Genomic DNA, 16,564 nt, shown 5'->3' with positions numbered 1-16,564 from the left:
GTAGTTTATTGAAACAAAGATTTTCCACTGCCCCATGTAGGACCGAATTTAGGCCCCATGCAAAAACCCTCTCTTTTTTCCAAAAATATGAAAGAGTTGTGTGTTATGGTTAGAGTTAAGGAATAACTGTCTAATTTTTTGGATTCATGATGTGATCAATCGATTGGCTTGCGTGATAATTTGCATAAACGCCGAAGGCGTTTATGCATAAAATTATCACGCAAGCCAATCGATTGATCATCGTCATGAATCCAAAAAATCTTACAGTTATTCCTTATATTTACATGCTCCTGATTCTGCAAATTCCCGTGCTATTAGCCCCGCTTCTGTCTCTATTTGTCCCGCCCCGCACGTGATTTTTTTTTAACCGCGCCTATCGATGAACCAGTGGATTTATGTAGAAATAAAGTATTTTTACAATTTGTAATTTTATCGCGGACAAAGACAATGGAAATGTAAATATTTGAAAATCAATGGAATGACAAAAGTTAAGGGAAGCATGGTTCTGTTGATGACTGACAATTTGTTAATTAGTTTGTTTTGGGTTTTAAAAAAAAAAATTCTGAATAATTATGTAAAAGCTCATATTTATTCATCATTAATGTTTATTTCTTGAAATTGTCTTGGTATATATAATTTCCCAAATAGTAATAAAATCTTCTTGAATTCCCAATTCCAAGGGCCCAGGCCCAAAATGTGGTGGAAATTCCGTGTTTCATTACATTTCCAACAGTGAAAAACTGTGATTTATTCACAGTCGCAGTATTCACAGCCATTGTATCGACCATAGAACTTACGAAATGATGACTTTAAACGAGACTGTTGATAGTCTTGTTTCATCAACTTGTTTGTTAATAACTTACCTCGTTTTAGAAATTGTTCATACGTAGAGTATGCTCTTGCGTATCGAATCAACTGAGAGATATACACCCCATATGCAAGTGATAAGAACCTTTTATATCTCCAAAAGTAATATTTCTTGTTAATAATAAAATAAAATCCCACTGAAGAGTAAGAGAAGATAAAATATAAGAATTCGAAATTCATAGTTAAAATACCTTGATTTACTACAGTAAAACTAAGATTTACTATAGTTAAAACTTTGATACTATAGTTAACTACAGTTTACTATAATAATTTTTTGTTAGGGCAAAGACCTAATTGTTAATTGACGTAATCAAAAGAGACATCATGTATACGTGGTCCGTTGTATGATCGATGTCAATGACTACGGCTACGTCTAGGTGTTTTGTTAAAAAGTCCCATCACATTCACATTGGCACATTGTGGGTTGACAGATCCCATACATTATTTATACGGTCGTTGCAACCACACGGAAATGCCGTAGCTAGTTTCCTGATCCAGTATTCTTCTCGTTGTCTACGGAATTGAGTACTTAAAATGGGCTATTAACAAAAAAAATTCTAACCCTCGTTGAAATCAGTTTTTTTAAAAAGAAGAAAGATTTGCGTCAGTGGTCTTTGATGCATATGCAACTATTAAACACTGAAACTTTTTTTCATTGCTTTTTTCATAGCTTTTATTGCATGGGCTGTTTGCTATACAGCACCTACAATGTCAATATTACAGTAACTATTACTGAGAACTGATTTACCATTCATTCATTCAAGGTCGATTACCCCGTTTCTGGTTATTGACCTTTTACACTATATTAACGTATTACATAAGTTTTAAACGATCAGTCATTTATACACTCTTAGTTAATGAATTGTGAAATATTCAGATTATGCCCATACTAAATCGATATATGTGCATGATTACAGTATATAACATCGGTACTAATGTTTAATCATAATTCTTAATATGTGTTGATTATTTCGCTACTTATGATACAACTCTCATTATATATTGACATTTGCATTTAATGATAAAAAAATTTCCACTGACAATGCTTGATAAGTGTGTCCAAGTGCCATAGTGTTTGAAATGGGAGTGAGTGGGATAGGTATTCCCTTCTCGGAGCTAGATGGGTAACATTTTGATGGGTTCTGGTGTATTGTTGAAGTCATTTATGAAACATTCAAACATTTTAGCGTCAGATAAGAATGCCAGTGAAGTACTTCCAGACAGATCCGATATCCTGAGGATGCAAACTTGGTTAAAATTGGGCCAGTGTTCACTCCTGAGGCCCCAGTGTGGCAGGGACCATGAACTTCACAATTTTCGTTCCCCTTCACTTCCCCTTTAGTACTTTATGCCAAAACTGGCTGGGTTTTTTTCCTTTAAAAAAAGAGGCTAGTGAAATGTGAAGATAACGAACAGTTGTCAAGCTCAAAAGTCCATTTAAACCATACAAATCATGAGCAGAGCCAACACGGACCTCTGAAAACAGAGGATCAGGTACCATGGAAGAGTAACTATCTCTTGTGTTCCCTGTCATGATCTGGTAAACGGAAAAAACCGTAGACAATTCAGTGTGAAAATAATGGTTTAACGATTTGCACGAAAAACGTCATTCAACATTCGACTCAACGACAATGTCATTGTATCGACCACAGAACTTGCGAAACGTTGATCCCAAACGATATTGTTGATATCATTGTATCATTAACTTACTAGTATTTGTAAATAGTCTGCCTCGCCTTAGAAACTGTTCATACCTAGAAATGTTCTTTTGTATCGAATCAACGGAGAATCTTAAATTCAATATGCAGTATATTTAAACAATAAAATGCTTTCTTTGATTGTTAGTACGGGAATTAATGTCGCTGCTGTTGCAGAAAAAATACATAACCCGCGTAAGCGGGTTTTGTAAATTTTTTTCTGCAATAGCTGTGACGTTAATTCCCGTACTAACAACCAAAGAAAGACAATTTATATCTGTATAAATAATCATTTAAAGTAGGATTAAAAAGATTAATTATTGTAGTATTGATATATGCACGTCATAGTACGTTTTATTGACGGAACAGCCACTGGTCAAGGATATGCCTAGTGTTGTTCATGAACTGAAACGGCAATAGTTTTCTTTAGAAATATAGGAGAAAATATTCAATGGATGTAAATATAATAGTATATCGGTATTGCTACATAAACAAGGGAAGTTGACGATAGTGAAGTTGAAGTCATCACGTTTATCATAGAGAATAGTTGTTTGTTTGCCATCAATGTCTTTCTCTAGTAAAATATCGAAATATGAAACAAATATGTCAGACTCTATGGTGGCTTGTTCGGAGATCAGTGGGATATATATCGAATTAACTTAGGAATGAAAATGAATATTGTTAATTAAGAAAACGCATTAGATATCTAGATGTCGAATTGAAGGCCATAGCAACAGAATTCTTCTTTTCATGTAGGTTTTTGAATTAATCCTGCTTCATATAGAATGCAAAAATGGATCTGCTAAAGTAAAAAACATGAAAAGTTAACACACAGACAGACAGACAGACAGACCAGAACGCTCTTGGTTAGAAAAGTACACCTATTAATTATACATTTACAACTTAATGATGGAAGATGACTTCCAGTAGTTTGCAGTAACCGTATAATAATAAGTCTCAGTTCAACTTACTATGTTTTTCGATTAAAGAATATTCTTTTTTTTCAAACACACAGTTTTTTCCTTAATCTTAACAACTGTTTTTTGTGTTAATTGTTAAGCTGATGTACATGTACACGCATCCTTAAAACTGTAAAATGGCTCCACTGTCCAATCTACTGAACCACTTGATAGTTATCTAATATAAAATCTGCATAGTCGCACGATAGCAAAACAAACATTATAAATTCTAATGTAACTATACTTAACATTTTCTTGACTCCGTACAACACTTAATCTTTTCAGCAGTCCTCAAGTAAAATGATCCGACACAATATATTTGTGTACATTTTTCGAGTTTATGAATACAACCTTGAGATATAATAATACCTTTTATAATGCGTCGTATAGTTTTATGGTGCAATAAAAAGCTCGGTGCTTCTAAAATGCTGACCCGATATGTATAATAAAATTCTATTTTTTTTTTCCTGTGTGACCAGCGTCTTATGCAGAAGATTGTGAAAGAAAAATATATCTAGCAAAAAAAAAAAAATCCAAGTACTGAAAGTACTGGGAAGCGCTAAGCATTTTGCAATTTTAAATTCATCAGAATCATTTTAAATTTAAATTGCCTGTTGTATTGGAATTTAAGCAATATCTTGACAGTGCGCCTGCGCTAGGGCGAGCACAGTTGTTTGTTACATAATCAAACATGTGAGTCATGAAAAATTCCCGTTGGGATATGAATTAAATTCAACAATGTCTTAAGACTTTTTCTTTTAAGCATTTTACATTTTCTTCTTCTGTCAAAAGATCAATCAATTTCACATACATGAAATTGCAAGAAAACATTTTTCCGTTTCTTAAAAAAAACAAAACAATATATACAAATTAAATGGCTGATATTTACTCCAAACAGCAATGTATTTCTCAAACCTAATTAAAAAAAAAAGAAAAAAACATGTAAAAATATTTTCTTTTCTCCATCTCCTTATAGGAGTCTATAAGAGGTAGCTTTGCGTATAAATGCAATTTATCGGAGGGGATGGTCGACGAGTTCTCCGACCAAATTTAGACTATAAATCTAGCTATACATTAATTTTTCTGGAAAGTGTATATCTAAATAATTTTGAACACTTGAAAATGTCGCTGAAATTCCTCTCATTTATTTGCAACACCGACAGCTAAAATGTTCTGGTGATAATTTTTAATAATAAATTCATTCCGTGTGTACGAGTGTTTCAAATTGATGACTGGCTGTTAGTGACTGTGGTTTAATTTTAGAAACTGCACTCGGAAAATAAAGATGCTATTTGTTTATTGCGTCGATAAATATTTCCTTATTTATTACATAATTATTTATTAAAGTTATGAATAAAACATCTCAAAAATATCGAATACTAGTATTTTCACTAAATTGTTTTTAGTATATCTCTTTTTTTCATATTCATATGCGATTTATAAATTTACGATTTTATAGAAAGGATTTTACAAGAAATACATTAATGAAGTGTGTAAGATATTTACACAATCTCTACGGGCGTCCAGTATTTATTAATGATAAATAAAACATAGACTATATATTAAATTTTGTTTTGAATATGCTACAGCTGTGTATTATACATTTTTAACACTTCACATTCATCGCGCTGTGCAGCATATCGGCATCATGTTTGTAACAACGTCATGTGACAAAACTCTATGTTAATGAAATGAGCACCCGTAGAGTTAACCTCCTTTTGTCAGAGATAATTGGTAAATATACATTTTGAGTGTAAAGATATTATATTTATCTTCTTTGTTTGATGATAAAACATTCGGTGCTATCCTTTTATCTCTGATTTTCGTATACATGATTTATAATGTATTTTCAACAAAAACTGTCTTTTCTGTTGATCTCACAATATGTATATCTGATTTGTAAGTATTACTTTTTTAAAATAAAAATTTCATACCTTTCTTCTTTGGATTAAAAATATGTCATTAAATCCCCAAAAGTATTTTGGACTATTGTTGAAATACATGTACTTTAAAATGCTTCAGTATTTTTTTTTACTGACGTTTGTTGCTTTTCACCATTCTTTACTTGTTTATGTATGATTTTAACTACCACGCAAAACGTGTTTAGAGGGGAAAATATTCACAGCACTGTTGTGTTAGTTGAAAAGGAATGCTGAAAATAATTGCCCGTAATTTTTCTGCTATTTCCATGATAAATAATTCAACAGCCCAAGAAAGAAAATACAGTATATTAATCTCAAGTATTAATAAATCTTCATGAAGGTATATAACATTGCTTTTTCTGTTTTTATGAAGTCCTCATTAAGTTGCTTCGCAGTCAAATCGGCAACACGCGCACATCTTTACATAAACTATTTCTTCCTAGTTTCCTAATACGAGTATTAACTGTTTGCTTAACATTTCATCGGCGCTATTCCTGTCCATTGCTAAGAACGTTTAATTAAAGTTTTCGCATTTTTCGCCATATCTTGCGCACTGCACACACAATTTGAAAGCACAATATTCCGAGAAATTAGTTTTCCTATTTGAGTGGATTCGTTGAAAACACAGCCACCACATGCCCTACATGTACGTACAGCCGCAAACTGCCTTTCCTTTAGAACTATTTACATCATATTTTTACCCATATTACAAGTATAGAGTACAACTACAAGTATAGACGGTCCATGAATGCATTCTAGTCTGTTACTTATTGATACTGAGATGCGAAAATCAATTTCATTGATAGCTCTCTGCATGGTGCAAGGGTGATAAAAGAAAGACTTGTTTTAGTTACATTGTCTGAAATAAAGGTCTGGAAGAAGACATAATAGTTTATATGGTATAAGTTATATAGAACGTACATATGTAAGTATTTTGTAAATCAATTTTATGCGAATTTTTCTACTAAATAACTCAATTCCAGTTTGAGTTTTAAATACTTATTAAAATCCCATCTGAGTTTTTAAAATATGTACTTATTCAATCACTGCATTACATGTACATGACATATACATGTAATAAACCGTTTTCAATTAAGTATATGCGCCATAGATGCAGCAGTTGTAAGCTACATGGTACACAAGTGATGAGTGCCGACACGATTTTAAATGATCTACAATGTATAGAGATAAGCATGACAAGAACCGCCCTTATCTACTAACAGTGGATTTTCGTACAATGTACATGCATATCTTTACCTAACTAATTGACTCCTATTATTAGACTGCACGTAATTTAGTATTACACTAAAATAGCCGAAAGAGAGTCGGGGATTTCCAGTTGCATATTTTTAGAAAACCCAGTGGAGTTATCTAACTTGCTTAGTGGCGCTGGATCGCGAACGGAAGTAGATATAAGATGACAGTAAGCGCTTTGCGCTGCGCTTAGCGCTTAAAAAGGTTAAATTAGACAAACTTATGCCTCCTTAAACTGCCAGACTGATCTGAAAATTGAAGTTTGGCCTTTGGATCTTATTGTATTCATTTTGGATCACGGACCCCATCCTCGCCTTAAGCTTTAGTCCAATGATTTTAAATACATTAGAAGACAGTAAAGCCTGGTTGTTTTCAGAAGATTGAGTCTAACTTGGTTAAGAAAAATTGATTGATTCTTAATCAAACCGATGAACCTCTACAAGTAACAATGAACCTAATATGAACAACTGAAAGGCCCACTTTGATAAAATTTTTGTCGACGATCACATAATCCAAATTTTGACTACCAGAGAATTGTTTTTGTTTTATTTTTTTCTAAGGAGAAGACAAGAGGGCAGAGGATTGCCTCTTTATTGTCATTTTCTGTATTTTATCGGGGGAAACAATTACAATTTTTTTTTTGGAGGGGGGGGGGCAAAGTTTTCTTTCAGGTAAGTTGTCAATTTTTTTTTTCTGGTTGCCCTCCCCTCTTTTCGAGAACGATACTACGTGCCTGAGCTATACATCATTTTGAGAATGCAGAAGAGAGCCAACCTAAAAAAAAAACAGCCTCTAAAAACAAAGTTAATAAACATGGTCAACGGAAAAAAGAATTCTATTTTCATTCATGTAATGATTACACGTGTCTACGTCAATGACAAAATCAAATCTTTATAAGAATGCCAAACTGTGATAATACGGCTTTAGCTGATGCAGTGTTTAAATATCCCCGTCAACAGAATGTCAGAGTTTTGAGGGGGGTATTGTCTTATAAGTACCCTTAATAAATACTACATATAATGGCTGAGCTGATTTAATTTACCGCGGACACAATAGGTTACATCTGCACTGCAGTGTTTGATAAAGAACACACTGATGAACAGACACCCAGATATTCTGTAGACATTGTAACTCTTCTCTAACAGACATTCTCTATCGTCTATAGGGGGCGGGGCGGAGACCGTGACTCGAAATTTGGACATCTCCTGATGAAAGCTCATTGGAGCGAGAGACATCCGCACTCTGAAAGGTTCAATGGTTTATTAATCTAAGCCTATTATAGAATGTAATTCTTTGGGTATCGTTTCCTATTAATGAGAGTTCGACATAAGCTATTTCTCTGTATATTGTGGAATCGTTCGTACGATAGACATGGCTCTGGCACCTCAACCAAACCCGGATTTCACCAGTGAGACGATTCTCCGCCGATATCGACCACTGAGTCGACACAAGTAAGACTATTATCACACATTCATTCATATTTTTTTCTGTATGTTTTATCTAACAACAATCTGTCCTTTGTTTCATTCATGTAATATAATAAAAAAGAACGTAGTTATAAACTTTTAAAATTTTCTTTTCATTTCTACAATTTTTTTGGCAGATTTGAAATAAACTCAGAAAATAAAAGTTTTGCCACTTTATTTCAGTATCGGGGGCTATGAGTACGTATTATTATCAGATATTATCCATACAAGCACTGTTTCCCAGACGAGTGTAGATTAAATCTGAAGCCATCACTATTTCGGCGTGGAGTAGAATTGACCATGCATCATAGACTTTTTTTTTAGCCTATCACTAGTTTTCTTTTACGCTTTTTAATTTGAGTATTTATTTGCGCTCACTTCAACTTGTTATTCTTTCGCACTTTCCTTGTTTTAATTTCCATTCTTGGCAATAAAAATATTTTTAACAACATTTAAAATTCATTCCTCAATTTGTATACAATAATTTCATTAAGAAAATATAAATAATTGTCTGGCAAATTGCTACAAATTTTTTGAAAAATAAAACAATCCATATATCGGTTAATGCAGAATGGCGCGAAAAAAAATTACCCGCAGAATGGAAAACAAAAGACCTGACGGCTCAATGTTGTAGAGGAAAAGAAAAGAAAAAAAGTTGTCACGAATGTAAATTGTAGCACTTTTATTATTATTTTTTTTTTTGTTTCATAATCTTCAGTATTAAATGTGGACTGCGAATGTCTTTGTCTTGAAGCCTTTCCGACGAACATGGCTTTGAAAGTTTGAATCATTGCGTTACGAAGCTCTAAGGGACGTGCATAATTCATTAATAGATATTGATTAGTTAGCAATACAACATTACCGGTCTATATACCTATAAAGCAGTCGTTAAGCACACACAAAACGGTTTGTAGGGGATTTAATCTTTCGGGGCCATGCAAGGGGTACCGTTGTTATCGAATCTCAAACACTGTAATTCATCTAAGATAAGAAAATATTTACCCATAGTTTAAATATACAGTCTATGTGGAGTTCGGTAGACGGTGATATTTTTTTCCAACAAAAGGCATTTAAAAAGGATACAGGATATAATCACCTTTGGGATTAACGGGTGTCGTGCGATTCACTTGACACGGTGGACGATTAACTGTTAGGTGTAGGAGTAAAAAGGTCTAGCAACACTCAACACTGCCCGTGTCTGAACCATGTACGGCGATCAACCTACGTACTGCGAGCCCACCCCGACAGTCGTGGCCCCACCTAGGCCCGCCTCCGCCCAGAACTTCACCCCCGCGTACTTATGGAGTGACTTTGAGCCGCCTGGTGTTCGCAGAGAAAGGTGACATTTTAATTAATTTTTGTTAGCCATGAGTATTATCATCGCTTCGAGTGCACTTTTATGTTTTGTAAAACACCATTTCATTGAACTTAATAATTTACTCGTGCATATTGCAAAATGCTGTTGACAAGGACGTCGAAGCTAAATGTCCATGTTTTATTGAGCATTTTGTAAACTTCTTTAGACTAATTTTTTTTTTAAATATATGAAATTGAATCTTGCTCGTTTGATTGGTATAAAAGATAAGACGCGAGCAACTCTTTTAATGCTTATTATTTTCGGTTATTTAGACCAAAGATTTTGAAACTTGAGTAAAAAATATGAAGTTTTAATTCGTTTTGAGGAAATTTGACCTCTTCTTAAATACACTTTCAAACCGATTTCTAACACATCAATCTTTTTATTCGATTATAAGGAAACGTTGATTTAAATACAACTACATTTCTACATTGCAAATAATATCTTCCCATTGCCAAGGATGGAAAACATTGAATTACTTTTATTGACTTTTATTACGAAGGGAAAATAAAAATTCGAAATGGACAAACACACTATAGGAGCAAAACAAATCTACAGCTTTAAAAATGCTTCTTTTTAATCGCTCTTTAAAGATTTCTCAAAAAGAGTTGGCATGCATTGTATACAGATTTTAGAAACAATCCCATATGGATTTGATTGAAAGTATGTATATAATCAGTTTCTTTAAATTAATCTAACTGTAAATCGTGATGAGGTTTAGTTCTAGTGTTATTTCAGTCAAACTTGGGAGTAGTGAAGTTTACTACTCTATTTATAATTGTAATTTACTATAGACTTTAAAAATCTTGATTTTTTTCGTTGGTGGTCAAAATCATAAGCGAATGACATATACATGTACATGTATGAAAGAGTTGATAAGGGAATTATATTACAGCGATTTCCACCAAATATGCACACCTTAATGAGCACTTAATTCTGTGTCATTAAGATATTTCTCATTATTTATTTCCACAAATTCTTTATTCTACACTGAAATAAAATCACTCGTTCCGCATAAAAGAACTTAACTTTGCATCGGTATAATACTCTAATTTACGATCTTTCTTCGCTATAAAATGCATAGTTTATTCCCTCTTTAAAAGCCTTTGTACCTTATTGAACCATTGATTCTTTTGTTCGTTGTTAGGACAACATATGGAAACATGAACGATTGGATGAAAGTTTCCCGGAATGGGGTTCCTGTCACAATGTCAGATAATAACTGGCATAATTTAAAAAAGGTCAGTCTATGAGTTGTCTCTCCTAGATACGAATAAGGGCCAAAGACCATAACCTGAGAACAGACTTGCGTCAAAATTTTTATTTTTAAAATCTTGAGTTTTATTTAACAAAAATATTTTAAAACTTGCATGTTAATATGAAATACAAATACAAACATATGCAGTGAAATTTTTGTTTCATTTTCAAAATTATTTCAATAGTTTTACCAATTTAACTTAAGTTATGGTCTTCGGGCCAGGTAAACATGGTAAAGAATATTTTATTTAAAAAAAAAAAGTAGACGGTGACGTCATAATTAAATATCCAGTGACCCCAATTCGCAAGCAATTATGACGTCATTAATTTAGAAATTTAGAAACTGACGAGAATGCTTTGGTATGCGTCCAGTCCACGTTTAGAAGGCGGTGAAGGTGTGTGGTTTACACGTGTAAGTTTGCACAGAGATTGATTTTTTTTTATTTCTGCCTATCAAAGATTTTTTTTATCCCAAAACCTAAATCAAAGATATATTGTTTTATTAAGAAAAGAGTTTAATTTTTGAAGATTCATGAGGACATGAACTAGGACGCTTCACGCCGGCATATTTCATGAAGCGCGTTAGCGCTTCATATGCCGGCGTGAAGCGTTGTAGTTCATGTACCTCATGAATTTTCAAAAATTAAATTCATTTCTTATATTTACATTATTTTTCTGACTAGAATCCATAAGTTACGCCATTCAACTGTCATTTTTCAAGCAAAACAGTTTGCACTATAGTTTTGACGTCAAGTAAGGTATTATGACGTAACAATGGAGATATTCATGCTCATGGTAGTTCATGAGGAAATGAACTTGTAATCTTCTAATTTGCAAAGAATCTTAAGGAAAAATACTTGGAAATGTAAATATTTTAAAATATTCTTTTCTAGAGCGAACAAAAAGAACATGATTTACAGTTCAAGAAAGCCTTCAGTAATTTAACCAACAAAATCGCCTACAGATACCCAAACCCTGGAAATCCAAGGTAATTTTATACTTCGTGTAGGTTCTTGCATTGATTTTTCGTCCAATTTTAAATGTTTAATTTTAAGCGTATTTGTTCCATCCAGGCAAAGGCAAGGGAGAATTGGAGGGAGTTGGAGACACATAAAGGAAGTTCTAGGGCACGGAGGAAGTCGAGTTGTCTATGTTGATGGTATAAATCATGTTAATAAACAAAAAGAAAATAATTTAAGGTAGTCCGATCCTCAGGTTCTGAAAATTAGCTTTTAAGTAAAAAAATAACAAAATTGTCTCTGATTTCACAGAGTACTGTGAATTTCCCCATGGTATTTCTTCAAAGTTTATCTTTACAGTAAATCATATTATATAGGGAAAATTATCAAATATCAAAAATCTTTTCAGGAATTGCGAATAAAAGCACCAGCTATGTATTTTCTAATTGAAAATTGATCAACAAATATATTTTAGGATAAAAAATGTAGGCATCCAGACATTTGGAGAAAATTGCATTCTTAATGCTTATACAGTATATTAGTTCTTCTATTTACTTCAATTGTTATATAATACTTAGTGTAAAAAGCTTGTGCTATCATTGCTAGATATCACACATCACGTCTAATTTCATATCATGCTAATAAGCATTGGTACCTCATGCTAGCTTAAAGGAAATTCGATTTCTCTAAAAATGATTTTATTTTTTTCTTTTATGAAGTACAGATGTTCAACATTTGACAAGACCGTTTCTAAGTCTTCAAAGTACCTTGAATCATATTGAGATGCATTAAATGAAAATTGCTGCACGAAATATTTCAATTTCAAGCTTCATTTTTAGACTTTTTAGATTAAATAATAGATGTAAGAGTTATCCTACCTGACGGAGGAGCGGATATCCTTAGGTGTTAAGTCTAAAACATGCTTGTTTTAATGTAGAAGGTCAATTATTTTTATATGCTTTGAATAGTTACAAAAATTGTTACAGAAATCATTGAATTACGTAAACCTTCATTTCAAACAGAATGTGCTTTATTTTTTTCCAATATTCTAATTCAATGTACTTCAGGTCTGATTAGTGTTTACGATTCAGAAAATTTCAACCAGGCGTTGACATCACAAGTACCGATGATGCCACACATTAAAAACAAAGTATCACCTGAGACGAAGCCGGTCGGCGAATCCGTCAACTGTAAGTCTGTCTGTCTGTTCTGATGGCTTTCTTTTTCTTTAAGATCCGTACCGACCTGAGGGGCCCGGGAGGCGCCTTTCGTTCTCTCCTACCCGCGCCTATTTTGACCCCTTCGCACCATTAGGTACATCTACTGTTGAGTCGCCTTGTAAGTCTAGACGCATGTGCTAGTCTGTGTCGTTTTAATCACATGTCTCTTAAAAGTTCGCCTAAGAAAATTTACTCAGATTTCGTAACTTTAATGTATTGGAAAACATGATACACTTTAACAACTACAATCACAGTTAAAACTAATCCATTTGCATGGCAGTTGAAAAGTTTCTTTTCACGCTTATTACTGTATATAAACTATTTTTATGAAATGGCACCCATCAGGTGTATGCAAGAAGTTTGTATTCAGATGATGGATGTTTAGAAGGAATACACAGCTCAGTAATTGCATGCGCCATCTGTTTACTTAAATTTCTCTATTTATCTTAAACTAAGATAGATAAAAACACAGCAAGGAATACTTTACATAATGGACTAATAACACAGCTTGCAGTTGCTTCAGTATTTATTTAAAGATGTGCACCTTTGTGCTATTATATTATACTTGTATTAGTTTGCTAGTTTGTAAAGATTTGTATTTTCAAGTGACTTTTTCTTCAATGAATTTACAGAATAATCCTAACTTCTGATCAAAATAGAAAAAAAAGTATTATAATCAGACAAAAGAATTAAAGAGAAATATTTTCAAATGATGACAGATAAATCACGTGACACTTTGGCTAAAGGTATCACATTAACGTGAATTGACATGATCTACTTGCAGACCCCCCAGTTCAGCCCGCCTCCCCATCCTATCAGGGAGGAGATGTCGCCAGGAAAATGGGACTGAATGTGTCTCCTAAATATAAGGGATTCTACCGCTATGGTGCCAATTGATATCGTCACTTCCGGTCTCCGTTTTAAGAATGGAGAATTTATACCAGAACCATTCAGTATTTCTGACTTTTATTTTTGCTCACATTTACGTGTTTATTAAAATTATACTTGTTTTGTTTAAAATTTTTCTCAGTTTATTTATATTTTAATGTATTGTTCATATATGTTCAATAAAAAGTCATGTGATGATTTAACAAATGCTTTCTAAAATTACTACATTTCCTGTTGGATATTACAATTAAAGTTTGTTATAAGTCAGCTAAATAAAACGTATAAAACTTACAGTTCCGAAATTCATGCATACAATATTTGTAATGAGGAAATTTTTACAAAATATGAAAGTCTTTCCTTTTAAAATATGAACTTAAATGTTATTTAATGCTCAAAATCTACTACTCAGTTCAGTCAACCGATGAGTAAAACCTTTGCTTTCTCAAGAAATGAGTTCTCACTATACAAGTACCTGCTAATTCAGGTCTCATACAATAGCGAGTTATGTATGGACGTTTAAAATGGAAGAAAAATAAATAGTATGAACAGGAAATTTGAAGATTACTCAGAACTATACATGTATTAAGCAAGTTTCATTAAAGAACGCGAAAACTATAACTTACTCCAGCTTTTTAATTGAGCGTACGGTAGGCAAGTGGGTAAACAGTTCACTAATACATTTCCCATAGGAAATGCATTCCCCTTAATTTTTGTAGAAGGATGGAACATCCCTCATATGAAAGCATGTCATATTCTCTCTGACTGGTTAAATTCTCGAGATGGCACGACATATTCGTTTTCCGGCAAAACGCACGTGTTCACAGAAACATCTGAAAATGAAAGTAAAAATTTCCAGAATTCAGGATATGCACATATCAAACAATTCAATTCTTTTCCTGTCAAAGAGAAACAAAACTGAAAATGGTTTTGAACGTGGAATTTTCTCTTCTTTTTTTTATATATCAAGGATTTTTAGTACAGACTGTTTGCAAGTTCAGAAACTATTTTGTTTTAGTGCATTACTTTCTTCCCCTAAAGATTTTAAAAATAATTAGAGGTATGAATCCAAGTACGTGCTATGAGACTCGTTTTATACATGTATATTTCTTAGCACTCTGATCTTCAATTGTTCATTTTTCTTCCTTTCTGATGTTTGTACTTTACGAGTCTTTGACTTTTGTTTTGTGTTAAATGCCGTTTTTGTAAATTTGAGAAACAACTTGGGTTTAGACCCTTTGTCATTTCTACTGTAATTATAGTAAAACAAGATGTAATTTTAAAATACTAATGCCCCCTTATGGCAACGTTACTCATGCCAAGGTCTATCAAAAGTAGGTTAAATGTCAGGATCAAAGTCATGGACCAAAAATGTTGGTAACAAAAGAGACGTCTGGTCACAAGGAACACACATATGAAACATGAAAGCCTAGCACCGCACCGACCCATTAAAATTATGCCTTAGGTTTAAGTTTTTCAAATGTAGATAAGACTTCAAGTCTAGATCATGAGGTAAAAAATAGTGGTATCAAAAGAAAGGCATTGTCACAAGGAACACACACGTGAAACCCTAGCACCAACCCATCAAATATGGCCAAGGTTTAAATTTTTCAAAAGTAAGTCTCGAGGTCATAAAATGTTGAAACCCAAAGAAAGGTGTTGTCATAGGAAATACACATGAATCCCGAAAGCTCTGGCACCAACCATTAAAGGTTAAAGTTTTCCAAAACAAAGTCAAACTCCAATGTCAAGGTCTTCAGGTCAAAAATGATAGTAATTAAAACAGGTCTTATCACAAGAAATATGTAAGTGAAATATGAAAGCTGTAGCGCCAACCATTCAAAAGTTATGACCAAGGTTAAAAAATTTTCAAAAGTAGATCAAACTCCAAGGTTAAGCTCATGACGGTATCCAAAGAAAGGTCTTGTCACTGGAAATACACATGTATATTGAATATGAAAGCCCTAGCACCAACTGTTCAATGTTTTGCGGACAAAGAGACAGACATGTCCCCAAATCTTTGAATACGGGGACATAAAAATCATTCTATAAACATGACTTTCGGTGCCTAAACATGATAAGCACAAACAATACAAATATATTTCTACACATGTACCTTGAAACACCTTTAGAATTGTAAAGTCCTGTTAGTGTGTGCATCTAGTAATTGACAAAATATGCATTTTCGATGTTCTATATTCCATGCACTATACGGTTACGTATTTTTAATGCATTATTGCAGCCATTGGTTGATGGACAACAGAATAACAAATGTGATGAAATTTGCTTTTCCAACATCAACTTCCCACATTATGCAGTAATATTCAAATATCTTCTGCGTATGTTGTTTATGTTTCCCAACTGATAACGATCTGAGTATGACCAATTTTTAAATCGAGACTGGCTATCGATAAATAAGTTGGTGTTACAGGGCTTTCAACAATCTCTTTAAAATCAGCATTTAGCAAATTCTATGATCGATATAATGACCCTGTTTAAAAAAAAAACCTATCATTGAGCCTTATTTTGACTTACATATTTCATGCATATTGTAAGGCCATTGTTTTAACACAAATTTTGACTGGGGATAAATCAATTCACCAGATCACTACAAAAGATACACGGCAGGTGTGACCTGTTGATAAGAAGTGCTTACTCCTCTTGGGCACCAGATCGCACCTCCGTTGTCTTCAGGGGTCCGTCTTTTTGCCCTGTTCACGA

The 16,564-nt window shown here is 33.3% G+C and overlaps 1 protein-coding gene across 3 annotated transcripts; it reads left to right on the top strand.

Moving 5' to 3' along the window:
* The first annotated feature begins 7,897 nt into the window (after positions 1-7,897).
* Positions 7,898-14,053, top strand: LOC133191359 (uncharacterized). 3 transcript variants are annotated; one of them, XM_061327110.1, is made up of 7 exons: positions 7,898-8,150; positions 8,349-8,363; positions 10,670-10,763; positions 11,673-11,767; positions 11,853-11,938; positions 12,806-12,928; positions 13,743-14,053. In XM_061327110.1, exons 1-7 carry the CDS (start codon positions 8,071-8,073, stop codon positions 13,853-13,855), a joined length of 606 nt encoding a protein of 201 aa, XP_061183094.1. In that variant the 5' UTR covers positions 7,898-8,070; the 3' UTR covers positions 13,856-14,053. The 3 variants fall into 3 exon arrangements, with proteins under 3 accessions (XP_061183094.1, XP_061183095.1, XP_061183093.1); XM_061327111.1 differs by lacking the exon at positions 8,349-8,363 and having other exon boundaries at positions 7,899-8,150; XM_061327109.1 differs by lacking the exons at positions 7,898-8,150; positions 8,349-8,363 and adding an exon at positions 9,072-9,504.
* Positions 14,054-16,564: the final 2,511 nt, after the last annotated feature.

The sequence above is a fragment of the Saccostrea echinata genome, unplaced genomic scaffold (assembly GCF_033153115.1).
Source record: "Saccostrea echinata isolate AGI-Se365-2 ecotype Australia unplaced genomic scaffold, CSIRO_AGI_Sech_v1 ptg000023l, whole genome shotgun sequence".
Taxonomy (NCBI): domain Eukaryota; kingdom Metazoa; phylum Mollusca; class Bivalvia; order Ostreida; family Ostreidae; genus Saccostrea; species Saccostrea echinata.
The sequence above is the reverse complement of the archived record's forward strand: the minus strand, read 5'-3'. Positions and strand labels throughout refer to the sequence as shown.